General features: G+C 46.5%; 2 protein-coding genes across 2 annotated transcripts in view; one reads left to right on the top strand and one right to left on the bottom strand.

Moving 5' to 3' along the window:
* LOC123500098 (glutamate receptor ionotropic, delta-1-like) overlaps positions 1-17,932 on the bottom strand; it is a 19,356-nt gene extending 1,424 nt beyond the window's left edge. Inside the window, exons 1-11 of the mRNA XM_045248760.1 lie at positions 17,790-17,932; positions 14,681-15,017; positions 14,384-14,529; positions 12,904-12,997; positions 9,082-9,237; positions 8,349-8,496; positions 7,495-7,646; positions 7,159-7,310; positions 6,799-6,883; positions 4,592-4,816; positions 3,856-4,014 (exon numbers count right to left, since the gene is read on the bottom strand). Coding sequence (XP_045104695.1) covers positions 3,856-4,014; positions 4,592-4,816; positions 6,799-6,883; positions 7,159-7,310; positions 7,495-7,646; positions 8,349-8,496; positions 9,082-9,237; positions 12,904-12,997; positions 14,384-14,529; positions 14,681-15,017; positions 17,790-17,932 — 1,797 coding nt within the window. The remainder of the gene's footprint in view (positions 1-3,855; positions 4,015-4,591; positions 4,817-6,798; positions 6,884-7,158; positions 7,311-7,494; positions 7,647-8,348; positions 8,497-9,081; positions 9,238-12,903; positions 12,998-14,383; positions 14,530-14,680; positions 15,018-17,789) is intronic.
* Positions 17,933-20,324: 2,392 nt separating this feature from the next.
* On the top strand, positions 20,325-26,270 carry LOC123500139 (perilipin-5-like). Its single transcript, XM_045248818.1, has 7 exons — positions 20,325-20,355; positions 22,086-22,222; positions 23,597-23,788; positions 24,098-24,202; positions 24,711-24,837; positions 25,200-25,339; positions 25,780-26,270. Exons 2-7 carry the CDS (start codon positions 22,097-22,099, stop codon positions 26,035-26,037), a joined length of 948 nt encoding a protein of 315 aa, XP_045104753.1. The 5' UTR covers positions 20,325-20,355; positions 22,086-22,096; the 3' UTR covers positions 26,038-26,270.
* Positions 26,271-27,500: the final 1,230 nt, after the last annotated feature.

Here is a 27,500-nt window from a genome sequence, read left to right as displayed (position 1 = left end):
GTAAGCGAGGGTAAGTGAGGGGAAAGATGAGAGGGGAGAGTGAAGAAGGGGAGAGGGGAGAGGGGAGAAGAAGATTAAGATAAGTATTAGTAGTATGCAATGGCTGAAAAAGTATTGAGGGGAGAGGGGGGGCGAAGGAGGGGGTCTTTTTCCCCTCTGTCTCTTTTCTCTCATTTTCCTGTTCCTTTCTTTATTTTCTCTCTTTATTTTCCATTTTTTTCCTTCTCCCTTTCTCCATAGCTTTTGTTTCATTCTTTATCTTCCCCTCTTCGTCTCTTTGTTTCCCCTCTTTTTTTCCCTTTCCTTACTCCCTATTCTCTCTCCGTTTCCCCTCTTTGATCTCTTATTTTCCCCTCTTCCTTTTTTCCCTTTGTTATATTATGTAGGTCACATCTTCTATACATTACCTTCCTGTCGTCATCTTGTCCTGTGCAGATATACCCCCCCCCTTTCTCTCTCTCTCTCTCTCTCTCTCTCTCTCTCTCTCTCTCTCTCTCTCTCTCTCTCTCTCTCTCTCTCTCTCTCTCTCTCTCTCTCTCTCTCTCTCTCTCTCTCTCTCTCTCTCTCTCTCTCTCTCTCTCTCTCTCTCTCTCTCTCTCTCTCTCTCTCTCTCTCTCTCTCTCTCTCTCTCTCTCTCTCTCTCTCTCTCTCTTTCACTTTTTATCGTCTCTGTTTTCTTTTTAGTTTTCCTCCTTTACTTTTTCTTCTTCTTCTTTTCTTTTCTTCTTCTTGTTTTTTCTTCTTGTTCCTGTTCTTGTTTTTCTTCTTGTTCTTCTTTTTCTTCTTGTTCTTTTGTTTCGTCCTTTTTGTTCGTTTTAGTTGTTGTTCTTCCTCTTGTTCTTGTTCTTCTTGTTCTTTTTGTTCTTGTTCTTATTTCTGTTCTTATTCTTGTTCTTATTCTTGTCCTTGTTTCTGTTCCTCTTGTTCTTGTTCTGCTTCTTGTCCTTATTCTTGTCCTTTTTCTTGCTCTTATTGTTTCTATTCTTTTCGTTTCTGTTCTTGTCCTTGTTCTCGGTCGCGTTGTTCTCTCAGTCTTTTCCCCACGCCTGTCCCTCAGCATCCTTCATAGCTCCGTGGGTGGTGTGCGTTGAGGCCAAGGTACACACGCCACGCTGCCAAGTCTGTGTACCTTGCGATGAGCCAAGGTACTTTCATCCTTCCATTTAATAAGGGAACAAAATACCGCCCTTTGTTCCTTACCTCTTTGCCTCCTCTCGATTCTCCTTCCCTCCATATATTTTCGTATCAGAGTATATTTCTTTTGTATTTCTATTTTTACTTCTACTTTTCTATTTCTTCTTCTACTTCTTTTTGTTCTTCTCTTACTTGTTCTTGTTCTTCTTTTACTTCTTGTTTCTGTTCTTCTTGTTCTTTTATTTCTTCTACTTTTCTTTTTCTACTTGGTGTTGTTGTTATTGTTGTTCTACGTTTCGTCTACTTTTCTTCTATTTCTTCTTCTTGGACTTCTTATTTTTTCTATTCTTCATTTTTCTATGCATGGTTTACTGCTATGCTCGTCTCAATATTACTCTAATTTCTTCAGTACTGGGACACATTTCTATCGCGAATTTTGGTTATGATTAGACAATTGTACTTACATTAGGAAGCTTCAATGGAGGGCAGAGTATTAATAGCCACAGTCTTCACTATTTCAATCCCCCACACGAGTTTCTAAAGCTGTATAGAATCACCAAATAGTAAGTAGAATGTATATGAAAACCCGTCCTGGTACCGAAGAGGTTAGCGGGAATCGCACCGCAACGCACCAGTTAAAAAGTCTACGGTGCGGGCGTGTCACATTTCACTTACTCTACGGGGAACATTTGAGATTTTAATTGCGTCATGGTACTGAAGGAATTAAGGACGAATGTAGCAGTGAAAGGTATATAGAAAGGCATTAAAGGCACACCTGGCATCTCCTTGTGTTTTTTTTATATTTTTATTTATACCATGTGGGCTTTTCACGGGAATCTCTGAGCTAAAGGAGATACTTTTATGTGGTACCTCCTATTTCAAAGCCCACCCGCTAGGAAACCGTTGCCCCGAGTAAGGAAGCTCAATCTACACTCGGACCGTGGCCAGGATTCGAACCCGTGTGCTTGGAGACCCCTCGGACCCCAAAGCACACATGGTTCCACTGTACCACGGCGGTCTAAGAATGAAAAAAAGTAATATCACCAGGGTTATTGTCACTACATTGCGTGCACTTACTATATGAACATCATTAGCGCTATACTCATAAGCTCCTCTCTCTCTCTGTCTCTCTCTCTCTCTCTCTCTCTCTCTCTCTCTCTCTCTCTCTCTCTCTCTCTCTCTCTCTCTCTCTCTCCAAAACGAGAAAAAAAGAGAAAAGGCATAGAAATGAAAGGTAGGGCGGGAAAATGAGCAAAGAAATGAAAGATAGGACGGAAAAAAAGAGAAAGGCAAAAAAAAAAAAAAATGAAAGGTAGAACGAGAAAATGGGAGAGAGAAAGGCAAAGAAATTAAAGGTAGAACGGGAAAATGTGTGAGAGAGCAGCAAGGAAATGAAAAGTAGGAGTTGGCGGCTATTGAGCGAGAGAAAGGTAAAAGAAATGAAGGCTAAGGGAGACCTCGGGAAAGATAGAGAAGTGGCATTTTTCGAGGTGTTGTTGTGTCTGAGCGTGAGTCACACAGGTGGCAAGAACGGACAGCTGATGTGTTCGCTGGACGGGAAACTACATCAACAGGAAAGTCTTTATTGTGTGTTTTTTTGACTCGCCTTCCCGTCAGAGTTTCTAGGTATATTAATCCCTACAGTACTGGGACGCGTTTTACCTTGAGTCTTGTGCACGGTTAGACCATTTTATTGACATCAGGAAAAGTCTATGGAGGTCAGAAGATTAATGGCCACAGTCTTCACTATTTTAATCCGTACAGTACTGGGACGCGTTTTTACCTTAAGTTTTGTGCACGGTTAGACCATTTTATTAACATTAGGAAGAGCCTATGCCAGAACAGCGAATTCTAACCCTAAATAATGCCAGAACAGAAAACTTTACCCCTAGATCATGCCAGAATAGCGAATTTTACCCCTAGATCATGCCGGAACAGAGAAAAGTATCCCTGAGAGGTACCGGAATAGTTATCTCTGGCCAGGATCTTCGGCCGGCAAAGTGTTCACAGAAGTAACACACCTCGGCAGCCCCGGTTCGGTTGAGTGACTCCAGTTATTGACGGCAGGTAACAAGTCAGTGTGCGAGACTCTAATGAACCCATCTTTATTACATTCTTGTGTCCAGCGTGGGTGGCGAGGACAGCTGGAGGGGAGAGGCACGTGTGTGTGAAGGGGGAAGGGAGAGGGAGAAGGATTGGTGATGATGGCTGAGTAAGATTGGATGGAATGGGGACGAATTTAGTAGAGCGGCAGAAGAAAATAGTTAGATATAATTTTGAAACTATTTGCTGTCTCTGTCTGTCTGTCTGTCTGCCTTTGTATGTCTGTCTCTGTCTCTGTCTCTGTCTCTGTCTCTGTCTCTCTCTCTCTGTCTGTGTCTCTGTCTCTGTCTCTGTCTCTGTCTCTGTCTCTCTCTCTCTCTCTCTCTCTCTCTCTCTCTCTCTCTCTCTCTCTCTCTCTCTCTCTCTCTCTCTCTCTCTCTCTCTCTCTCTCTCTCTCTCTCTCTCTCTCTCTCTCTCTCTCTCTCTCTGTCAATCATTCAGTCAATCAGTTTATCACACAACTAATCCCACCAGTCAGTCAATCAGTCAGTCAATCTCTCAACCAGTCATTCCACCAGTCAGTCAGTCAGTCAGTCAGTCACACAACTAATCATTCCACCAGTCAGTCAGTCAGTCAGTCAGTCATCCATTGAGTCTCGCATTCCCACACCCCCTCACCTTCATAAGACGCATCCTGGACTGTCCTCTGGTGGCGAAGCGTGTGGCGGCGACAAACTCCAGGAAGGGACTGTTTTGTATCATCACCGCACTGCCGCTCAACACTCTAGGGAAGATCTCCGCAGCGTCCCCGTAGGCTCGAAACTTCTTCTGGAGGCTCTGAAGGAGGGAGTGGTGGTGGTGGAGGTTGTGGTGGTGGTGTAACTTTCTCATTCACTCCAAAAACTTCATTTCAGAATTCTCTAAACCTTCACTGTATAAGCGCCACACTGAGAAACGCCTCCTTCTGTCACCGCGACCATTTTCAAAGATCACAGAGACTAATAACAGAGATCTAAAGAGTATTTGTGTTGTTGATAATGCAGAAAACTTGTTAACATGTCAGTAGAATCACAGAAACACTTTTAAAACCTCGTGCCACTTCAACTAGAACCCTTTGAAAACAGTTAAGGTGTCAGTAGAATCACAGAAACACCCTTAAAAACCTGTGTCACTTCAACTAGAGCCCTTTGAAAGCAGTGGTGTTAGTAGAATCACAGAAACATCCTTAAAAGCCCGTGTCACTTGAACTAGAACCCTTTGAAAACAGTCAAGGTGCTGTGAGGCGTTAAAGTATTTCAGAATATGGGCTTTAAAACACTCAGAACCATTAGTAGTGTGTGCTTTGACTTGATGGAGAAGAGACAAGGAGTACTTCACAATGGAACACACCTCCCTTTTCCTTGTTACCTCGTACCTTCAAGTAGGGATCACTAGCGGAGCCCAGAGCATCGCCATAGAACTTCCCAACTCCTGAAACTTCAAGACCCGAGGCGTAGAGGTCCTTGATGGTCTCGATAGTGGCGGGAAGTTTGGTCACAAGGAGAAAGGCGGTGAGGTTGGTGGAGTAGACGATGGTGAGGATGATAGTGTAGATCCAGAGCGTGGCCACGAACACACGGGTTGACTGCATGCGTGGGATCTTCTCCTGTGATGGTGATGGTGACTGATGGTGATATTGCTCTCTCTCTCTCTCTCTCTCTCTCTCTCTCTCTCTCTCTCTCTCTCTCTCTCTCTCTCTCTCTCTCTCTCTCTCTCTCTCTCTCTCTCTCTCTCTCTCTCTCTCTCTCTCTCTCTCTCTCTCTCTCTCTCTCTCTCTCTCTCTCTCTCTTTTTCTATTCTTGTTTATTCCGTTTCTACCTTTCTTCCTTCTTCCCATTTTCTCTCTTCATTTTTAGCTCCCTTCAATTATTTCCTCCTTTTCATTACCTTCTGTTCTCTCTCACTCTTTTTCTCTCTTTCTATCTTCCTCTGTCCATCTTTCTCTCATCTTTTCCCTCCATTCTCTCTCGTTCTACCTTCCTCTGTCCATCTTTCTCTCATCTTTCTCTTCCATCCTCTCTCGTTCTACCTTCCTCTGTCCATCTTTCTCTCATCTCTCTCTCTCTCTCTCTCTCTCTCTCTCTCTCTCTCTCTCTCTCTCTCTCTCTCTCTCTCTCTCTCTCTCTCTCTCTCTCTCTCTCTCTCTACCTTCCTCTGTCCATCTTTCTCCCACATACCCTATTCCTTTGGCAATCCTCTCCCCTTCTCTTTATACCACATCTTGTCACCTCATTTTACCAGTACACTTCTTCCTTTGTCCCTTCACGCTTCAGTTATCCTTCTCTCTTCCCCTATCTTCTCTCCTTTTACCCTTTTTCTAGTTTCTTGACCCGCCCAGACTGGAAAAGGAAGGTCTAGGAGGCTTCACGTTCTTGCCCTCTGGTTTTCCTTCCTTCATTTGGTTTGTTAATGAGAGAATGTAGCTCCAAGCGGGAAGAGCTCCAGGCGAAGGCACTGAAGGGGTATTGTTGAAGTCTTAAGGAATCTCTTTGGCTTGTTTTAGTTTTAGATGTTGTTTTGGTTGGTGGTGAGGTGGGATGAGGTGTGTGTGTGTGTGTGTGTGTGTGTGTGTGTGTGTGTGTGTGTGTGTGTGTGTGTGTGTGTGTTCCTAACTCTTTTTGCCTCTTTATTTTGTCTTTTCGCCTTTAATTTTCTCTTTTTCATTGTTTTTCTTCCTAACTTTCTTTTTTCCCTCATTTTACCTCTACTTTTGTTGTTCCTGAGATGAAAACCTGTTTAAAAATACAGTTCTGGGCTTTATTATAGAAGGGAGTACCTGACTTTACCTGTAACTTAAAGAACACGGCATTAGATTACAATTAGAACACCTGGCGTCATCACCACCAGGTCTTAATTAGAGTGGAACACCTGGAATTACCTGAGGCATTCATACATAAGCTCTCAATCGGAAGTAAACACCTGGCTGGAGAATGTACGAGTAAACAATCTGACCTTTGATAAGACGCCTGTTTAGAAACGCCATGCTCTCTCACCGCGACAGTTTTCCAAGGCCACCGAGACAAGTAGCCGGGTTTTCAAGACAGTTTCTCCTTATAATAAACCAGAAATCTTGGCAATCCATCACCAGAACCATAGAAATACCCTTAAAAACACGATTATCTTCAATTAGAGCCAAAAATCTTGCCCATCTATCACCAAAACCATAGAAATACCCTTAAAAAACACGATTATCTTCAATTAGAGCCACAAATCTTGCCAATCTATCACCACAACCATAGAAATACCCTTAAAAACACGAGTATCTTCAACTAGAGCCTTTAGAAAGTAGTGATATTGAGAGAGCAAAGCGTTTCAGAATGCAAGCCTCTATGAAGAAAGTATTAGTTATGATTAATCTCTTCAGTAGCAGGAAGCGTTTTCATAATCATTCTGTTTACTGTTTTGACGATTTTACACAACTTCAGAAACGTGTGTTGGGATAAGAATAGCGAAGACTGTGGCCCATTAATCTTCTGACCTCCATAGATCCTTTCTAATGCAAGTAAATCGTCTAATCACACCGAAAACTTTTAAGGCAAAAATGCGTCTCAGTACCGAAGGGCTTAATTAGTGAGCACCTGCCCTCACCTGAGCCTCGCAGCAGTGGAGTCCCAACGCGTAGTACCAACTGACGTCCAGGGACTGTAAGCTGGTCTCTTCCTCCCCGCTACAGTGACAGATGGATGGGTGCATAAATAGACACAGGATAACTAGATAGACAGAAACAATTGGATATTTGACCTAACTAGATTAAGGAGTGGATAGATGGATAGATAGACACATAGGTGGATAAATAGATAGATAAAGGCGTGGATGAGTAGACAGATAGACAGAATAGATAAGAATAGATACACAGAAACGATGGACATTTTTCGTAATTACGTACTGCATTATTTAATCTTTACCATTTCTACACCACCACCACCACCACCACCACCTTACCAAAGCGCACTCCCTCGGGCCAGCAGAGCCAGTACGGGGCCAGCCACCACGAGGCCCACCGCTATGGCCATCCAGGTCGTGGCTTGGAAGGGGAAAGCAAGGGACTGCCAGCGAGGAAGGGGCGGCTCCGTGCGTGCCATGAAGCAACTCAGCTGGGGAGGAGGGAGGGGGGAGGAGGAGTGAAGGATAACATGACCCCCTGACCCTACCAAACATGACCCCCCGAGCCTCTGGCCTTACCAAACATGACCCCCTGACCTTACCAAACATGACCCCTGACCTTACCAAACGTGACCGCTTACCTGACCTTTGACCTCTGACCTGACCTTACCTTACCTCTGAGTCGTAGGGCGTGGTGTAGTCCAGAATGGCTATTCTCACGTGAGTCACATACAGATCCACCAATCCAATGTCCACCTCGTTGCGTGAAAGTCGGCCCATCATACCAGACCACGTTCCGTTTTCTTCCTCGCGCCCCCACCGCTCCCCTGCCGCGCCGCCACCACAGAAAATGGGAAATGGGTTGCTTACACTTGTTTCTATATTTAATTGGTTCAATTGTTGTTCTTACCACTGAAAGAGAGAGAGAGAGAGAGAGAGAGAGAGAGAGAGAGAGAGACGATAAAAAAGATCAAAGAAAACGAGCGTGCAAGATCACAAAAAAAATAAGGTGTGAGGGGGAACTTGTGAAAAAACGTTTTCTCTCTTTGCCTTTGATGACGGAAATAAGCGAAAAAAGAAAACGGGAAGCCTGTTGAACGTAGCAAACAAAGGAAAATGTTCAAAGGCTGTGTGTGTGTGTGTGTGTGTGTGTGTGTGTGTGTGTGTGTGTGTGTGTGTGTGTGTGTGTGTGTGTGTGTGTGTATTTTTCCCTTTCATTTTCTACTTTTACAATAGATCTAACTAAACATTGATAGTTGCAATAATAATAATCTGGGCCGTCGTGGTACAGTGGAACCATGCGTGCTTTGGTGTCCGAGGGGTCTCCAAGCTCACGGGTCCGAATCCTGTCCACGGTCCGAGTGTAGGTTGAAGTTCCTCACTTGGGGCAACGGTTTCCTAGCGGGTGGGCTTTGAGATAGGAGGTACCACAAAAAAAGTATCCCCTTTAGCCCATAAACTCCCGTGAAAAGCCCACATGGTATAAATAAAAAAAATAAAATAAAAATCTGTTTCCATTTCAAGCTCACCCTCAGGCGGTTCCTCATATCGTACGGTGAAATTCATGACTCTTGCTATCGTGTCCAGAACTCCGATGTCCGTGCCGTAGCGAAAGAGGACACTTCCATCCACGTCCCTGTAGTAGAAGACGCTGGGTGCCCACTCGAAGGTGACCGCCTGTAGAAGTAGCAGAAGGAGGCGTGAAGGAAAGATTAATGCTTTTGTTTTTTTACTATGCGAAGAAGTGGCAGAAGAATGAGGCTTTCCTTGATGTCTTTAACGTTAGACGGCCTTTCTTATATAACTGCATGTGGAAGTAGCAGAAGGAGGCGTGAGGGAAGGTTAATGCTTGTTTTCCTTTTAAGTATCTGAAGAAATGGCAGAAGAGTGAGGCATCCTAGATTTCTTTAACAGTAGGTGCCTTATGTAACGTGACTACCTGTAGAAATAGCAGAAGGAGGCGTGACAGAAGGTAGATATTTTTACTTTAACTACCTGAAGGAGTGGCAGAAGCTGTAAAGGTAAATATTTGCTTTATTTAACGCTAGGTGCCTTTTCTGACATAAATGTCTGTAGGAGTAGCAGAAGGAGACGTGATAGAAGGTAGATATTTTTACTTTAACTACCTGAAGGAGTGGCAGAAGGCTGTAAAGGTAGATATTCATTTTTTTTCTAACGCTAGGTGCCTTTTGTAACTTTGCCTGTAGAAGTAGCAGAAGGAGGCGAGAGGGAAGCTAACACGAGTACTTTAACACGGAGAACCTTTAGCGTGGTGCCCTTCAGATCCGCCACTCTGTCCCTGTAGATGACGCCCCCAGAGATAAACCTGCGGCCGCGCCATATGGCCACGCGCCCCACCAGCTGGCCGCCACGGTACAGCTGATTCACGTACACTTGCCATGTCCCCGGTGACGTACCCTGGGGAGGAGGAGGAGGAGGAGGAGGAGGAGGAGGAGGAGGAGGAGGAGGAGGAGGAGGAGGAGGAGGAGGAGGAGGAGGAGGAGGAGGAGGAGGAGGAGGAGGAGGAGGAGGAGGAGGAGGAAAAAGAAGACAAAAAGAAGAAGAGAAGAAGGATTAATTGAATGATTTCACTGTTCAGTAATATTTCTAGTAAAGATGGACGAGGAAGAAGAGGAGTTGGAAGAGGAAGAGGAGGAGGAGTAGGAGGAAGAGGAAGGAGGAGGAGGAAAAACGGAGAAGGAAGAAAGAAAAACAATGTAAGATGATCAAAATTCCTCTCTCTCTCTCTCTCTCTCTCTCTCTCTCTCTCTCTCTCTCTCTCTCTCTCTCTCTCTCTCTCTCTCTCTCTCTCTCTCTCTCTCTCAACAAGTCACCAATCTAACACAAACTATATCATATTTCAGCGCAATCACCAGAAAACAGATTTAAAGCTCTTAGATTCCCTTCACATCAGGATTCAATTCTTTATTCTCCTGGTCAATTTGTGGCCGTCTGTCTGTTTGTCTGTATGTATGTATGTCTTCCTCTTGTCGCAGTCTTCTTGGATCGCTGTGGTCGTGAAGGGAGAGTTGTGGTCGTGACAAGAGGGGTGGGTCGGTGGTGGGAGGTTGGGGATGGAGGGGTCTGTTGGTAGTGCTTGTGTTAAAGGAATTCTATTTGTTGTTATTATTATTTTTTTGTGGTTGTTGTTGTTGTTGTTGTTGTGTTCGTTCTTTTTCGCTGTGTGTCTTAAATGTGTTTCTCTCTCTCTCTATCTATCTATCTATCTATCTATCTATCTATCTATCTATCTATCCATATCATCACTTTATCCCTTAACACTGCTCTTATTCTTCCACCTTCCTCTCCCTCTCCTTCTCCCACCTTCCATCTCTCCTTCCCCCTACCACTCCCTCTCCCTCTCCCTCTCCCTCACACATCACTTCACCAGTCCCCCAACACAGCCCAGACTTGACTACCGTAAGCTCTGAACAAGAATAAAACAGTGAAATCGTTCTGTCAATCTGCTGTCTTCTTTGCTTTTCTGTCCCTCTTCCTGTTTACTAATGGGTTTTTGTCCCGTGATGGTACTTGGTGTATTATCATTTCTCTCTAAGTCTTTTCCTCTCTTCTATCTTTTGTTGCCCGTGGGAGGGGTTGAAAGGAAGGGGAGGAGGTGGTGGGGATGGTGGAGAGAGAGAGAGAGAGAGAGAGAGAGAGAGAGAGAGAGAGAGAGAGAGAGAGAGAGAGAGAGAGAGAGAGAGAGAGAGAGAGAGAGAGAGAGAGAGAGAGAACCATGTAGCTTAGAACGAAAAGAACGAAAAGACGAGAGACGCCACCACTGACTCCTTGCCAATCCAGGTCATGTCATTTCTGAGTAGCAACACCTGATAAACCAAGATGGGGAGAAGAAGACGGCAGGTAAGCAGGCAAGCAGGCAGGCCAGCCAGGATACATCACTGGCAGCTGTGACCAATGACAACTGCCATTGAGAAGGATGACAGATGTCACTTTTGTTTGAAATATTGGTAGGAAAGCTGCTTCATTAAGTAGGGAGCTGACATACTTACGTACATACACACATACACATGTGAGTGTACCTATTTGTTGGTGTATCATATATAGATATACATATGTAAAGACATTACTGTATTCATGTTGATTCAGGCAAATTAATTTTAGCATTGTTGCCAAACGCATCGTGCGCAAAAAATCACCGTGGTCGGCCTGGCTAGTTTACGGTGAGCTGCGCTGGCAACCTGGCGGGACAGAGTAACCAGCGGTGAGAGAGAGAGTGAGAGTGGTGAAGACAAAGATACCGTTAATAGTGATAGTGGAGAAGAGAATAGTGTGTGTGTAGCCTCTCAGTTATCAGAGGTTGACTATTTAAACACCGTTGAGGACACAAAGTGGACAGCGGTGTGTGTGTGTGGGTGAGGGTGCCTGCTGGTGACACGGACAGCCGCCGCCAAACAGTCTTTGGCTAATGTAAGTAATATATTGGTGTAACTCATCATTTCGCGGTGGTGCCATGTCATAACCTAACGCTGGTAACCTCCAGGACAACATATCAGTGAACTAACACCTGCACATACTTACAAAAACCCCAATACTGCAAGCCTCCAAAACGTAAACAAACCGATCCCCTGACCCGCCGCCTCTCTCTCAGCCATTATCTGCCTCATCTCTCACTCATTACAGGCCAGACAGGTCACAAAGTGGAGCCATAGGCCTAATCTTTCATGTCAGTTGTTGAAATATATCCATAATTGCCTGATTTGTGTGTTACGGAGGCCCAGTGAGGGAAGCAGGGCCTACCCGTGACGTCACGAGCCCCAGGCTGTGACGTCATCACCAGCTCCCGCCCAAAATGCCGGTCCCAGATGCTCGACTTCCACTATTATTTATATTTGTCTCAGTTCATTTATTTCGAGTCACAAGTGCCTTTTAAGGGTTTCTAATGATAGTTCGCAGTGTTTTACGTGTCTTCCATGCTTGAGTTGAGTGAAGTACGGTGATGTAGAGGGTGTTTATGACTTGAATGGGAGGGCCAAAATACGCTAAAATTTTTACCTCCGCTATCTGTGATTTTTTATTTGAGGTTGTAGCGAAGTGTTTGTGTTTTCAAAAGATGGTTTATCATGAGAAAAGTGTGCAAGGCTCCTGAGAAGTTAAAGATGTGGACTTTAAGAATGATATGTAGTCCTGTTAATATTGTAAACAACGTCATTTTTTAAATATTATTTTTTCTAATAGGGCGAGTTGCCAGGTTTTGATACATCGAAATGATAGTCATAATTTTTGAAAAACGTTATCGATTCAGTTGAATGAAATTGGTGGGCTTTGAAATTGTTTTTAAGCAAGTCGAAGTTCTAATACTTTATTTACTATACTTTTTAAAATATTTTTGTTATTCCTTTTCTCGGCAGTGTTTTTGTATTTTAGAAGTTAGTTTCGATTGATAACGAGTCAGAATTGTTACAGTATTCGTGTCCAGCTGCCTTTTTGGGAATCCTCATTTTCAAAATGATTTGCGTAACGTATATATGTGACGTCATCAAGGAGGGCCGACCCCACCCCGGCTGGACCCAGGCCGATACCTGGCTCCAGGCCCGAGGGTGTCGGGGTGGGTGGGTGGGTGGGTGACTGTGTGTGTGTGTGTGTGTGTGTGTGTGTGTGTGTGTGTGTGTGTGTGTGTGTGTGTTGCCTTGTGTTTCGTTATTAAGGAGGGAACCCACTGGCTGCACCCTGACCTACACCCTGCTACCGGCCGACCCGATGGTGTGTGTGTGTGTGTGTGTGTGTGTGTGTGTGTGTGTGTGTGTGTGTGTGTGTGTGTGTGTGTGTGTGTGTGTGTGTGTGTGTGTGTGTGTGTGTGTGTGACGAGGGTTGGGGGGCGGTTTGGTGAAGAGTGAGATGCCGTGATGACGCTCTGATCACGGGGAGGGACGGGACATGGACCAGGAAGGGAAGGTCAGGGAACGTCAAGTGAGTGGAGTGTAAAGGCTTAGTTACTGAGATGGCTGAACCAATTAAAGAAAAACTGCAGCCTTTACCTGGTGTTTGGCTACCAGGTGTTCCTACTCAGAAATTGCATGGTCAGGATTGTCAAGGAGTGAAGTGGTGGCGTTCGTACATTCTCACCTTAATTACTCCAACAAGATGTTCCGTCTTCCTTCCTTTGAGAGAGCCAGCCAGTTCCTCCAGGTCCCCTCTTGATGGCAGCACGCACAGATATCTAGCGGGAGGAGGGAGAGGGGAGTGTGGGTGTTTGTGGTGTTGGTGGTGGGGCTGAGGGTGGTGGTGGGTACGCTGAGGGGTTGTCACTTGGATTTTTAGATGTGTTTGAAAGTTGGAGGGTAGAAAATTAGTTTATATTTAGATTGTTATTTATTTATTTATTCATTTATTTTATGAAGAGAGGTAGAGGTGAGGTGTGTGTGTGTGTGTGTGTGTGTGTGTGTGTGTGTGTGTGTGTGTGTGTGTGTGTGTGTGTGTGTGTGTGTGTGTCTTCACTGTTGTGGCGATGTTGACTAACATTCTAGAGTGAGTAGTGAACAGTGTTTGGTGTTGTGGTGTGTGTGGTGTGTGGTGTGTGTGTATGTGTGTGTGTGTGTGTGTGTGTGTGTGTGTGTGTGTGTAGTGTGTGTGTGTGTGTGTGGTGTGTGTGTGTGTGTGTGTGTGTGTGTGTGTGTGTGTGTGTGTGTGTGTGTGTGTGTGTGTGTGTGTGTGTGTGTGTGTGTGTGTGTGTGTGTGTGTGTGTGTGTGTGTGTGTGTGTGTGTGTGTGTGTGTGTGTGTGTGTGTGTGTGTGTGTGTGTGTGTGTGTGTGTGTGTGTGTGTGTGTGGTGTGTGTGGTGGTGTGCTGTGGTGTGTGTTGTGTGGTGTTGTGTTATGTGGTGTAGTGGTGTTGTGGCGTGTGATGTTGTGGTGTAGTGCTGTTGTGTGTTGTGGTATGGTGTGTGTGGTGTGTGGTTTGTTTCTCTTCATCCATTTGCCACAGAAACGTTCACACTAAGTGGTGTTGCGTTGTTGTTGTTGTTTTGGTTGATGGTAGTTATAAGTAGCAGTAAGTAATGATGATGATGATGATGATGATTGTAATGGGTGACGGCAATCTTGATGATGATGATAGTTGTGAGTGACAGTAATAATGATGATGATAGATATAAGAGTGGCAGTAATCAAAGTGATGATGATAACAAGACAAGGTAGAAAAAAGCAATTAAAGATAAAAATACTCTATTTATTACTCAACACAATTGCATTCACTACTACTACTACTACTTCTACTGCTACTTCTAATTCTTTTATTTATACTATTACTACTACCATTTCTAGTACCAGCATTACTACTACCACCACCACCACCACCACCACCACCACCACCACCACCAACACCACCCCCACCACTACAACTACTACTACTACTACTACTACTACTACTACTACTGAAAGCAAAAAAACAACAACATATTTTAGTCCATTACCCCAAACAACAACACGCAAACCTGTCTTCTCTTCGTCAGGAGAGAAAAAATACTTGAAAAATTCTTTGTTTACAATTATTTATGACCACAATTACTAGTCTTTCTTTCCCTTCGTCAGGGGTGAAGGCGCCCTCACCTGCCACGATAGTCCCAGAGCAGCGGCCTTGTCTCACTCAGCGTCAGGAGGGGCGTGGGGCGTGACAGAAGCAGCAGGAACCCACGGCAGCCCATAGACACCCACTCCACCCTCAGGAGGTCCGCCACGGTATGTACTTCCACGACCTGTGTGTGTGTGTGTGTGTGTGTGTAGGTGATGAAAATTACGTCATGACAAAATTATTCGGTTCTCACACACACACACACACACACACACACACACACACACACACACACACACACACACACACACACACACACACACACACACACACACCTGTCTAGGGTTGGGCAGGGCGAGAAGAGGCTGCAACACCTGGTGACTGTCATAACCACTGTCATATGCCACCACCAAGTTACAGTGACGCATCTCTCTCTTCACAACACGAGCCAGCATCCTTCCCAGACTCTCATTCCAGTCCTCCTCTTCGCTTTGTGTTGTGGCGCTGTGACCTCGTGGGTGTCTTAGGGCCGTGGCACTGTGACCTTGGTGTGTTAACTCAGAGATGTTATGGTGAAGTGAGTTCTGTACCATTATCTTGTCCCCTGCTGCTATCCACGTAACCCACACGAGTATAAGTACCCGCATTTGTGTTATTAATCCACACATCCACCTGAAAGATATATAAAGTGTAGTTTAACCGCTTCAGTACTGGGATACATTTATATTTTGAGATTTATGTAGGATTAGACCATTTTATTGACATTAGGAAGGGTCTTCACTATTTTAATCCCTTCAGTACTGGGACCCATTTTTACCTTGAGACTTATTTAGGATTAGACCATTTTATTGACATTAGGAAGGGTCTATGGAGGTCAGAACAGAACATGAATGGACACAGTCTTCACTATTTTAATTCCCCACATGAATTTCTGAAGCTGTATAAAATCATCTAATAGTAACCAGAATGAATATGAAAACGTGGCATTGTACTGAAGGGGTTAAATGTTTACTGATATGTTTGATCTAATTTTCTTATTCCAACTAGTTCCTTTGTCAGCAAGGCGGCGTTAGGAAGGCTCCGGGTTATTATTGTAAAGAGTCACGTAAACACATAGGCGGAGCGGGACGGAGTGAACACAGCGGTACGCTTTCAATAGAAGTTATGCTACGTTCAATAAAGGCTTGTTACGTGCAGGAAGGAACACGTTTACTTATATGAATGAAGTAATGAGTAGGGAAGCGACGCAGCGGAGGAGCGGTGAAGGAAAGGAGTAAGAGATTGTAAAGTGAAGGATTGGAGGAATGAAAGCGTTGTGAGGCGAATGGGTAAAGTAATGCGTGCCCTGTGAAGCGAAGGAGTGAAGGAATTAAAGGCGTTATAAATTGAAGGAGTAATGACGGTATGAAGTGAAGGAACTAAGACCTTTTAAAGCGAAGGAGTGAAGAAATTAAAGACTTTATAAATTGAGGGAGTAAGGACAATATGAAGTGAAGGAACTAATACCTTTTAAAGCGAAGGAGTGAAGGAGTGATAGCGTTGCAAGACCAGGCAGCGAAGGAGACAAGTGGTCAGTGGTCAGGCCAGCAGATGTGGGCGGAGTGGCGGAGTGCAGGTGGAGTGTTCCCTCTTAAGCCCGGAGTCCATCAAAGTCTCCTCTCACCCAAACTTTTTATCCAACACACAAAAAACTGCCTCAGGAAAGTTGACGAGAGTTGAAGTGGAGTGAAGTGACCGCGCGCGCCTTTCCTGCCTCGTGAATTTTAGATACGTGAGTTCGCCCTTAAGTAGTCACGTTTTCTCTCAGTTCTCCAAGAGTTAGTTTAAGAAATCTTGGACCTTGAATTTATTTGAGATGAGAGATACGAGAAAATTATTGGAAACTTAAAAAGAAAAGTATCTTATATTCTCTTAACCCTTTCAGTACATGGACGCATTTTTTCCATGATTTTTTGTGTGTATTTAGACGATTTTATTGACATTAGGAAGGGTTTATGGAGGTCAGAAGATTAATGGCCACAGTCTTCACTATTTTAATCCCCCACATGAGTTTCTGAAGCTGTATAAAATCACCAAATAGTCACCAGAATGAATATGGAAACGCGTCATGGTACTCACGGGGTTAAGAAATCTTGTACTTGAAATCAATTTGGGGAATAAAACGATATAGGAAATTAATGGAAACTGCAAAGAAAAAAAAATCTCAAATCTCTGCAGTGATTCAGCCATTAAAAATCTGATTAGCTAATCCATTTTGCGCATGTATTTCTCGCAGGACGAAGAGACTTGATTAGGATTAGGATTCGTGGTTAGGTTTAGTTACTTAGGTTTAGTTGAGGGATGCAAATAGATAAGGTCAAATTAAGGTTTGGATAGGTTAGAATAGGTTTGGTTTGGGATAGTCTAGTTTGGTTTAGCTGAGGGATACAAATATATAAGGTCTGATTAAGGTTTGGATAGGTTAGGTTAGGTTAGGTTTACTTTGGTTTGAGGGATGTAAATAGATAAGGTTCGGTTGTTAATTTAGGTTAGGTTGGGTAAGGTTGGGATGTTTTATTTGAGTCAAGGGATAGAAACAGATAAAGCCAATTTAAGTTAAAGTCAAGTTAAGTTAATCTAGGTTAGGTTTACACTATTTAGTTTGTTTCGGATATAAGTATAGAAGGTCAGGTTAAGTTAATTTAGGTTAGGTTAGGTTAGGTTAGGTTAGGTTAGGTTAGGTTTGGATAGTTTAGTTTGATTTGGATGAGTTGAGGGGAACAAATGAATAGTCAGGCTGATTTGGTTAGGTTAGGTTTGGGTAGTTTAATTTGGTCTGGGTGAGTTGAGGGGTACAAATAAATAGTCAGGCTGATTAGGTTAGGTTAGGTTAAGTTAGGTTAGGTTTGGATAGTTTAGTTTGGTTTAGTTAAGGGATAGAAACAGATAAGGTGAGGCTAAGGTAAAGGCTGAGTGTGCTAGTGGTGAATTGATCACGGTCAAAAACTTCAAATCAAGTGTTCCCTTTGAGTAATTTTTCATTGGAGTTTCCAGCAAGTTTTGGGAGGAAGGAGATAATTAGGACGTCTTGTGTCCAACTTTTGTGGAAGGAAGAATCTCAAAGTGTAGCGTCGACTCATCAGTCACACCAGAGACTCAAATATTCACCATCACCGAGGCGCCTGGCGGTGACATTTAGCGTGGTGGTGGTGGTGGTGGTGCTGGTGAGGGAATTATGCAAAATCCCGTAGTCTTTTGTGTCCAAAGTGACTCGTTTCTGTCTCATTGCTGTCACTTGAAAGAAAACATGTTTGTGGTTCGTCTCTCTCTCTCTCTCTCTCTCTCTCTCTCTCTCTCTCTCTCTCTCTCTCTCTCTCTCTCTCTCTCTCTCTCAGCAGGAGTAGGCGGGAAGCAGAGGGTAGGACTGGGCAGGGCAGGGCAGGGCAGGGCAGGGCAGGGACCCACATAGGGCGGCCCGGAGTGGTTGGAGTGCAGTGTGGAGTGCTGCACCGAGTTTCTGTGCTGGCTGGAATGAAGCTGAGCATTGTTGGCGCGGCGCGGGCCTGGTGGCGGCGAAGAAGGAGGGTAACGGGAAGGGGTGACGCCATGGGTAACTCAGACATCGAGGCTACCAGACACAAGGAGCAGGGCCACGCTGACTGCAGGACTCCTGAACCACTAGCGGCGGGAGCCACGCGGTTAGGGCAGCAGGCCAGCGGCGTCCCAGGCTGTTTCTGCTGCTGCCGGAGCCTCGCGATGCTGTTCAGGCGGGACAGACGCTCCATGGCGCCCACCGAGGAGAATGATGTTGTGGAGACACAGAAGGAGGGACGGCACGCGCCCCAGAGGCAGGGCGCGGCCAAGTGTTCCTGGCCCGTGCAACGTAATGTCCCACTGCCGCCCCACCACCAAACGTTCCCGCCTTCTGGGAAGCCGGCGCCCCTCAGACTGAAGCAGCTGGTGCAGGACATGTGTGGCGCACCCGTCGACTTCACCGACTGGTCCACACCTCTACATGTCAGCCAAGAGACATCACCAGCGGCCACCACCACCACCAACACCACGAATGGCGGTGAAGCAGCCGTCAGGGACGCCTCTAGGACAGACGGCAGTGGTTCAGGGCGCAGCGGGAGGGCACCAGGTCGCTGCATCAAACGATACCAGCCGCTGCTTCCTAGACAGCCGGCGCCCCACTCCGTGCCGCCGCCCGGCCTGTGCAGGAGGGCGCTGCGCTTCGTGCTGATCTGCTTGTGGGCGCTGGCGGCGTACAAGATTGCCACGGACCTGTCCGGCGCCGTGCGGGACATTGTGCATCAGGCCGCCTGTGACGCCCCGCAGGACACAGAGCGCTGCCTGGCCTGAGGCCCGCAGCGATGCCCGACCCTTGCCCACTCTGGGACACAAACTATGTACACAAGAGACACTGTCTCTCTGTCTGTCTGTCTGTCTGTCTGTCTGTCTGTCTGTCTGTGTGTATGTGCGTGTGGGGGTGGGGGGGCATATGACCTCAGTATTATAATATCTAATTTATCTTCAACAGGAAAGCAAATCTTATTGGAATATTGTTTATTATACAGTATATATATATATATTGTCACACACACACACACACACACACACACACACACACACACACACACTTTGTTGTGCGAAGGTGCAGAAATGTGGTGGTGTGACGGTGTGCATGTTACATTTCTATGGATTTCTTGAGTCACGGTGAGCAATGAGGGTTTGGTGAGGCAATGCTGAGGTGTGTTGCCATGGCGCAATCACAGAGAGAGAGAGAGAGAGAGAGAGAGAGAGAGAGAGAGAGAGAGAGAGAGGAGATTCTAGGCCTGATGCGCAACACCTCTGTCCTGTCAAAATAGTTCAATAGTTCGTCTGCTTCTGTTGCTTCCACGCACGTCATATACGAGGCGTCAGCTTTCCCGACGGCACACACACACACACACACACACACACACACACACACACACACACACACACACACACACACACACACACACACACACACACACACACACACATACATACATACATACATACGTGTTCCCTCATTGGTTCGTGGCATTAATCTCAGCTTGTGTATAAGTATTTTGTGTAATCTTTTAATTCATCCCAGAGTTACGTACGCTTGCTCATGACTCCACACACACACACACACACACACACACACACACACACACACACACACACACACACACACACACACATTCACCATGACTAGGAATATTTACACTTCTATTCGAAAAACATTGAAAAAGAAAAGTAAAGAAAAAATAGAAAGTTGGGATTGCTGTTTTTTCATTCCTTTTCCTTCATTTCTTTCTCCTTGTCCTCCTTTTCCTCTTCTTTCATTTCTGTCCATCTCTCTTTCACATCTTTTCATCTCCCATTTTTATTATTTTTTTCCTTCTCTCACATCTTTTCATTTCCCATTTCTATTTTATTCATCTCTTTATCTTTTCTTTTCGTCTTTTTCTTATTTTCTTCTCATTTCCTTCATTTCTCCGTCTTTCTTTTCCAATTCTTTTCGTTTCTTCCATTTTTCCCCTATTTTCCTCTCTCGTGTCCTCTTTTCCCCTCATTTTCTTCTCCTATTTCTTTCTCGTTAATTTTCCCCTCTTTTTCCCCTCACTTTTCCTCCATACCTTTCGTAACTTCCCCTTAGTTTCACATATCTCTATTTTCTCTTTTTCTTCGTTTTCCCCTCACTTCCCCTCACAACCTCAGTCTACCTACCTTCTTCCTTCCCCTTCTTCTTTCCTCCTCTTTATCATCTCCCCTCATCTTAAAAAATCTTTCCTCATCCCCAAAATTTTCCCTCTTCTCCCCATTCCCCTCATGACCTCCCCTCACCCCCTTTCACTCTTCCCCTTAGCCATCACACCATTCCCCAACTCTTAAGCTCCCCTCCCTGTCCCTCCTCTCCCCTCTCTTCTTATCCTCTCCCCTCACTCAAGCTATATAAGAGCCTGGGTGAGGGGAAAGCCACCCATTTCGCATCCGACTCCAAACGCCTTCAGGAGAGGTAAGGAGAGGGGATACAGAGAGGGGACGCGCACATAGACGAGGAGAATGGGTGTGGTGGTGAGGAGAAGAGGAAAATAGTTTTGGTTAACGTGTGAAGAAGAAAGAGGGGAGGGGAAAGTGTGACGGTGATTGAGATGGAAATGAGGGGAAGGATGAGGGGAAAATGGCTGTAAACTAGTATATAGAGGGGAAACTAGAGGGAAAAACTGTGTAGGTTGGTGTGTGAGGGGAAATAAAGAGGGGAAATGGGTGTTGAGTGTCTGTGTAAGGAACAGAAGAGGGGAGAAGGGTGTGTGGTGGTCTGAGGGGAGGAGAAGAGGGGATAAAGATGTTTGTGGGTGAGTGAGAGGGGAAAATTAGGGGAGAGTAAGTGAAGAGGTGTTATTAAATCAGGTGGCTTCATAATTAAAGTGGTGAAGGAAGGGGAAACTCTCTCTCTCTCTCTCTCTCTCTCTCTCTCTCTCTCTCTCCGGAGGCGTTGAGGGGAAAAAAGGAAGGAAAAAAAGGGAGAAGTTACGGGAATAGATCAATAGACTCGTAATGAGGGGACTGACTGAGGGAGAGAGAGAGAGAGAGAGAGAGAGAGAGAGAGAGAGATAGAGTGGATGGTGAGAGAGGGTGGAAGGGCGTTGTGGGTGGAAAATAGCTAGTTAGGTTAAGTTAGGTTAGGTTAGGTTGGGTTGGGTTGGTTTAGGTAAGTAAGAGTTATCCCTGTGTGTGTTAGTTAGCTGCGCCCGTTTTCTTTGTCACTGCCTTGGTAATAGTAATAGTTCGCCGTTTGTGTGTTTATGTATTGAGTTTATTACTACTACTACTACTACTACTACTACTACTACTACTACTACTACTACTACTACTACTACTACTACTACTACTACTACCACCATTACTATTACTAATACTACTACCACCATTACTACTACTACTACTACTACTACTACTACTACTACTACTACCTCTACTACTACTATTACTACTACCACCACCAAACCCTCGGGGAATGAACGAGAAAGGGGAAACAAAGCCGTGGGGAATGAGGGGACGTAATGAGGAGAGAGAGGGAGAGGGAGAGGGAAAGGGAGAGGGAGACATTGAGATCTACACAAATTAAATTATTTTTCATATCTTCCTTTAAAAAAAAAAAAACGTATATTTTTCTAAACGTATTTTTTCCTTGTGTGTGTGTGTGTGTGTGTGTGTGTGTGTGTGTGTGTGTGTGTGTGTGTGTGTGTGTGTGTGTGTGTGTGTGTGTGTGTGTGTGTGTGTGTGTGTGTGGAGTCATCCTGTGTGTGAGATTTCAGAAGTCAAACAGATTAGTGGTGACGGTGGTGGTGGTGGTCGTGGTGGTAGTGGTGGTGGTGGTGGTGGTCGTGATGATGGTGGTGGTAGTGGTGGTGGTGGTGGTGGTGATGGTGGTGGTGGTGGTGGATTAATATTTAGTTTCGCCAGAGTAGTATTTGTGTTACATTTCTTCATTTATCCATCGAGTTATTCATTTGTTTACTTATTCACTATCATCATAAACTCTCTCTCTCTCTCTCTCTCTCTCTCTCTCTCTCTCTCTCTCTCTCTCTCTCTCTCTCTCTCTCTCTCTCTCTCTCAACATTCTTTCCTGTTTCTTCTTTTATTTACTCATTTATTTATTCATTTACTCATTTATTTTCCTCATTTATTTATTTACTCCTATATTTATTTATTTATTCTTTTTTTTCTTCATTTCTTCAACAGGTAAGAGCAGGATGGTTCCCAAGGCTTCACCCCCCGCCCCCGTCCCCGGCCCCCCTGGCACCCCCGCCTTCCTCGCCAGGGTGATGGCCCTCCCCGCCCTCAACCAGGCCATCCACACCTTCTACGACACGGGGAAGGTGAATAGTAGTAGTAGTAGTAGTGGTAGTAGTGGTAGTAGAAGTAGTGGTAGTAGTAGTGGTAGTAGCAGTAGTTGTTATATTATTATTATTATTATTATTATTATTATTATTATTATTATTATTATTATTATTATTATTAGTAGTAGTAGTAGTAGTAGTAGTAGTAGTAGTAGTAGTAGTAGTAGTAATAATAGTAGTAATAATAGGACAGTTAAGTTTTCCTTCACCCTAAGCAGTCACCTTTGGCGTTTAAACTGGACCCTAATGGTCACCCTACCACTACACACACACACACACACACACACACACACACACACACACACACACACACACACACACACCCTGTTATGTCACACCCTATGCTCAAGTCACCCTCTTCACCCTAACTCCATCACCTTATCCTTGTACCCTTTCTATCACCCTATTGCTGTGTACTAATAATTCACCCATGCTCACTCTTCATCCTCACTCTAACACCTTCCCTATGACACTGCGTCACCCTCCTGGCTGCTCGTCTTATCCAGTTCACCCTAGCATGAGTTTGGGTTAGGTTAGGTTAGTTAAGGTAAGGTAAGGTTAGGTAAGGTAAGGTCAGGTCAGGTCAGGCTAGGCTAGGTTAGGTTAGGTTAGGTTAGGTTAGGTTAGGTTAGGTTAGGTTAGGTTAGGTTAGCATGAGTTTGGGTAACATCTTAAGCTATCTTCTTTACTCTCTCTCTCTCTCTCTCTCTCTCTCTCTCTCTCTCTCTCTCTCTCTCTCTCTCTCTCTCTCTCTCTCTCTCTCTCTCTCTCTCTCTCTCTCTCTCTCTCTCTCTCTCTCTCTCTCTCTCTCTCTCTCTCTCTCTCTCTCTCTCTCTCTCTCTCTCTCTCTCTCTTCACCCTGATTTCTTGCCCGCCACGCTGCGTCACCCTAGGGCCTAGTCACTCTTAATCCTCCCATGACTGGCACCCTTGTGTGAAAAAGTGTGATTTTGGTATTTATTTTAATTGAGTCACGCTTCTCAGTTCATTTCTATCATTTCCTTCATATCATCCCTTAAAACACACACACACACACACACACACACACACACACACACACACACACACACACACACACACACACACACACACACACACACAAGCTTCTGATCTTGTCCTCCTCCTCCTCCTCCTCCTCCTCCTCCTCCGCCTCCGCCTCCGCCTCCTTCTCCTCCTCCTCCTCCTCCTCGCCTTCTTCTTCTTCCTCCTCCTCCTCCTCCTCCTCGCCCTCTTTCTTCCATCCTCTCCCGCCGCCACCACCACCACCACCACCACCACCACCACGACCTTTATCACCAAAAAAGCAAAACAACCCACTAATATTTGGTGTGCCTCCTTCACCGCCTCCGTCAGAGCAACGTGGTGGTGGGCGCGGCGTTGAGGGCAGCTGAGAGGAGCGTGAGGGTGGCGGCCACTGGAGCCTTGCCCTTAGCGAGCCCTCTGGTGGAGCGCGTGGGCGGATGGGCGGCGCTGGATGAATGGGCGTGTCGCGGCCTGGACAGAGTGGAGAAAGCCGTTCCGATAATCAACCTACCTGCGAAGGAGGTGAGAGAGAGAGAGAGAGAGAGAGAGAGAGAGAGAGAGAGAGAGAGAGTATTCGTATTTCTTCATGATTTTCTTTTCTTGTTTTCATTTTTTACGTTTCAGACAATTTTTTCTTCCTTTTCCTTACTTTCATTGTGTCCCTCTTTTCTATTTCTCCTATTCCCCTCCTTTTCCTCTCCTATTAACGTGTTTCTCCTCCTTTTCCTTCCTCCAGTTCTCTCTCTATATCTATGTCCACCACCTCCTCCTATCTATCTTTATCTATCCATCTTCCTCTCCTCCCTCCGTCAGCTTGTCTCTCTCCGTCAGATCGTAAACAGGACCCGCAAGACCGTGCTGGCGACAGTGGCGGGAGACAACTTGATCGTGCCCCAAACTCTGCTGGAGGCTGTCAGGTCCCGCGCCAACAGAGTGGTAGGTGGCGGGCTGGCGGTCACTGTGGCTGGCTGTGTGGAGCCAGTGAGGTTAGGCCCGTATTCTGAAACGCTTTGCTCGCTCACCTTCACTGCTTTCCAAAGGGTCCAGTTGAAGATACTCGTGTTTTTAAGAGTATTTTCATGGTCCTGGTGATAGATTGGTAAGATTTTTATTTTATTAAAAGGAGAAAGTGTCTTGTAAACCCGGCTAGTTGTCTCTGTGGCCTTGCAAAGTTGTCATAGTGAGAGGGGAAGGAGTTTCTGAATGCGGGTATTGATAGATGGGAGATGGGAGAATCAGTGAGTATGTGGATGAGTTTCATGGAATATTTTGTTAAGTAAGAGGAAAATGGCCCCCAAAAAAGCCCCACTTAGTTGCCAGTTCCCTTGCAGGAATATGTGGTAATAGAAATATTCGTGAATCATCTTGAGATTTATGACGTACCTTGACTAATGCTGCTATTTGTACCACCCCCTCCACCTCCACCTCCACCACGTGTCGCCAGGTGGACCAGCTGGTGGAGGCACCGGTGATAAAGCAGGTGGCTGGGCTGGCGGAGACCTCCCTGGACGCGGTGGAGCAGTACCTGGAGGCCCTGCTGCCCCGGGGGAAAGGGGACCGCCGCCAGAGCCGTGAGTGACGAGCGACCAGAGACGTAAAGAAAGAATGGGGCTAAGGGGTCAGGGGTGAGGGGCTGAAGGGTGAGGGCTGAGAGGTGAGGGGTCAGGGTTGAGGGGTGAGGGGTAAGGGGCTGAGGGATGAGGAATGAGGGGTGAGGGGCTGAGGGATGAAGGGTTGAGGGGCTGAGGAATGAAGGATTGAGGGGTGAGGGGTGAGGGTTACGGAATGAAGGTAAGGGGTGAGGGGAAGGGATGATGTTGGGAGGGGAGGGGGACTTTGTGATAAATCAATCCCAAGAGTGATCCCATTACCTGGCTTTGATATGTATAGTGTTAATTGGTTCCACCTTTGTGTCTGTGTGTGTGTGTGTCAGTGGTGCCCGGAGAGGGCGTGGTAAGCCGCACCCTGCTTCTGAGCCAGAGAGCCTCGCACCGCCTCTACCGCGCCGCCATCAGGAGGATGCGCCCAGACCTCACCTACGACCCCGCCGCCACCATCACCCTGGCCATGGTGGTGAGACGCACACACACACACACACACACACACACACACACACACACACACACACACAGAGAGAGAGAGAGAGAGAGAGAGAGAGAGAGAGAGAGAGAGAAACTCTTACTCTGAAGAGATCTAGATCTGAACACACACACACACACACACACACACACACACACACACACACACACACACACACACACACACAGGACAGTATTATGAGTGACACACAAGCAATAACCAAGATATGAAATTCCCAGCTTCCCCACTTCCACCACCGCCTCCCCTCTCCTCCCTCCACCACCCCAGCCCCGCTCTCCCTCCCTTCCACCCCATCCCCGCTCTCCCTCCACCACCCCATCCCAGCTCTCCCTCCACCACCCCATCCTCGCTCTCCCTCCACCACCCCATCCCCGCTCTCCCTCCAGTAGCAGCTCACCGCTTGCCTCCCCCAGGTGAACTACAGCCGCACGTCTGTGCTGGACCAGCTGTCTGAGCTGGCGCGCCACCCTGACCCCGGGGAGCAATTCAGCGGCGTGATGGCCGTGGTGCGCTGGCCAGTGCGCCGCGCCGCGGACACCGCCGCCAGCCTCGCCCTCACTTACGACACGCTGTCCGCCCGCGGCGTGCAGCTGGCGGACCTGTACCTGCCCCGCCTCAATGTGTCCATCTCCCGTGCCCGCGCCTCTGCCACGGACGCCGCCGAGAGGTGACGCTGCTGTTGCAGCAGTCAGGCGTGGCGCGCAGGCAGGCCCTGGCCCGCCTGGCGCAGCTTATGCAAGAGGGCGCCGCGCTGGCCAGGGAGAGGCTGGGCGCCGCGATGCCGCTGCTGCAGACGCGCCTGCAGGCCGTCACGCAGCAGACCACGCGGCTGCTGGCGCTGCTGCAGCAGGTGGCCACGGAGTCCGCCGTGCCGTTCATGCAGGGCAGGGTGGACGTGGTGAGGCGGCAGGTGGCCGAGGTGACGCCCGCCCTGCAGGCCGCCCTCATGTCCCTGCGGGAGGCGGCGGCGGATCTGGCCGTCACGCTGAGGGAGTCCCTGGTGGTGATGGCGCCCGTGGTGCGGAAGAGGATAGAGGCCTTCGTGGATTCGCTGCCGTTGGACCCCAGGACGCAGGCTGAGGTGAAGGAGATGATGGTGAAGGGCGCGGAGGAAGCGCGGGTGTGGGGCAGCGTCGGCCTGGTGGCGCTGCGCATGTCGCCGGGCATCGCTCTCTACGGCTCCAAGCTTACCAGGGTAAGTGTGCCACCAGGGTGGTGGTGGTAGTGGTAATAGTACTAATAGAAGTAATAGTAGTAATAACTGCAACAGCAGCAGCAGCAGTAGGACTATGGTAATAGTAGCAGTTATAGTAGTAGTAGTAGTAGTAGTAGTAGTAGTAGTAGTAGTAGTTGTTGTAGTAGTAGTAGTAATGGTGGTGGTCGTTAAGCAGCATGCATCTCTACTGCAGCGCTTCATGACAAACCTGCTGAGTGATGTCATGTCCTTCCCGCCCCTGGACGCCACCGCCGCCGCCCCCACCACCACCACCAGCGTCAGCAGCCCGCGTCCTACCCTGGTGCCCGTCAAGGTCACCATGATGATGCCGCGGAAGGACGCGAAGAGTCCCAGTAAAGAACACAAAACGAAATGAAGAAATTAAAGAAAAAAAAAAAACGGAAAAAAAAAAAACGAAAATCGAACGAAGGGCGAAACATACACGTAATTTGCCGGAGCGTCATTGTATGTCAAGTGTCGGAGTGTGAGATAAGCGGCGCGTGGAGACCTGCACTGGAGCCTGGCGTGTGTGCCTTACTGATGCAATACACCGCGTGCCAGACTGCCGCATGCATGGTGGAGTGCTGGGGCCTCATCGCTGCCACTGACCATGAGAAGCTTTAAGTAGCACATAGCAGTTGACGGTTGAGTGTGTTTGAAGTAACGGGAAGGGATTTGCATGCAGTGTGTGGAGTTGTATGGCGGGAATGAAGGATGCTGGGGGAGAGACAGACCCACCACTGCTCTCGCCTTACTCCTCTTCATTGTTTGCCTGTAATTCGTCAATAATAACACAGCGAATAGAGACTAATGCATCAGCTTGTGTATTGCAATCATAGGAAGTGCTTGTAGTCAACTGAATTATTATTATTGTTATTATTATTATTATTATTATTATTATTATTATTATTATTATTA

Source organism: Portunus trituberculatus, chromosome 8 (genome assembly GCF_017591435.1).
Source record: "Portunus trituberculatus isolate SZX2019 chromosome 8, ASM1759143v1, whole genome shotgun sequence".
In the NCBI taxonomy this organism is placed as follows: domain Eukaryota; kingdom Metazoa; phylum Arthropoda; class Malacostraca; order Decapoda; family Portunidae; genus Portunus; species Portunus trituberculatus.
This window is presented reverse-complemented; position numbering and strand designations above follow the sequence as displayed.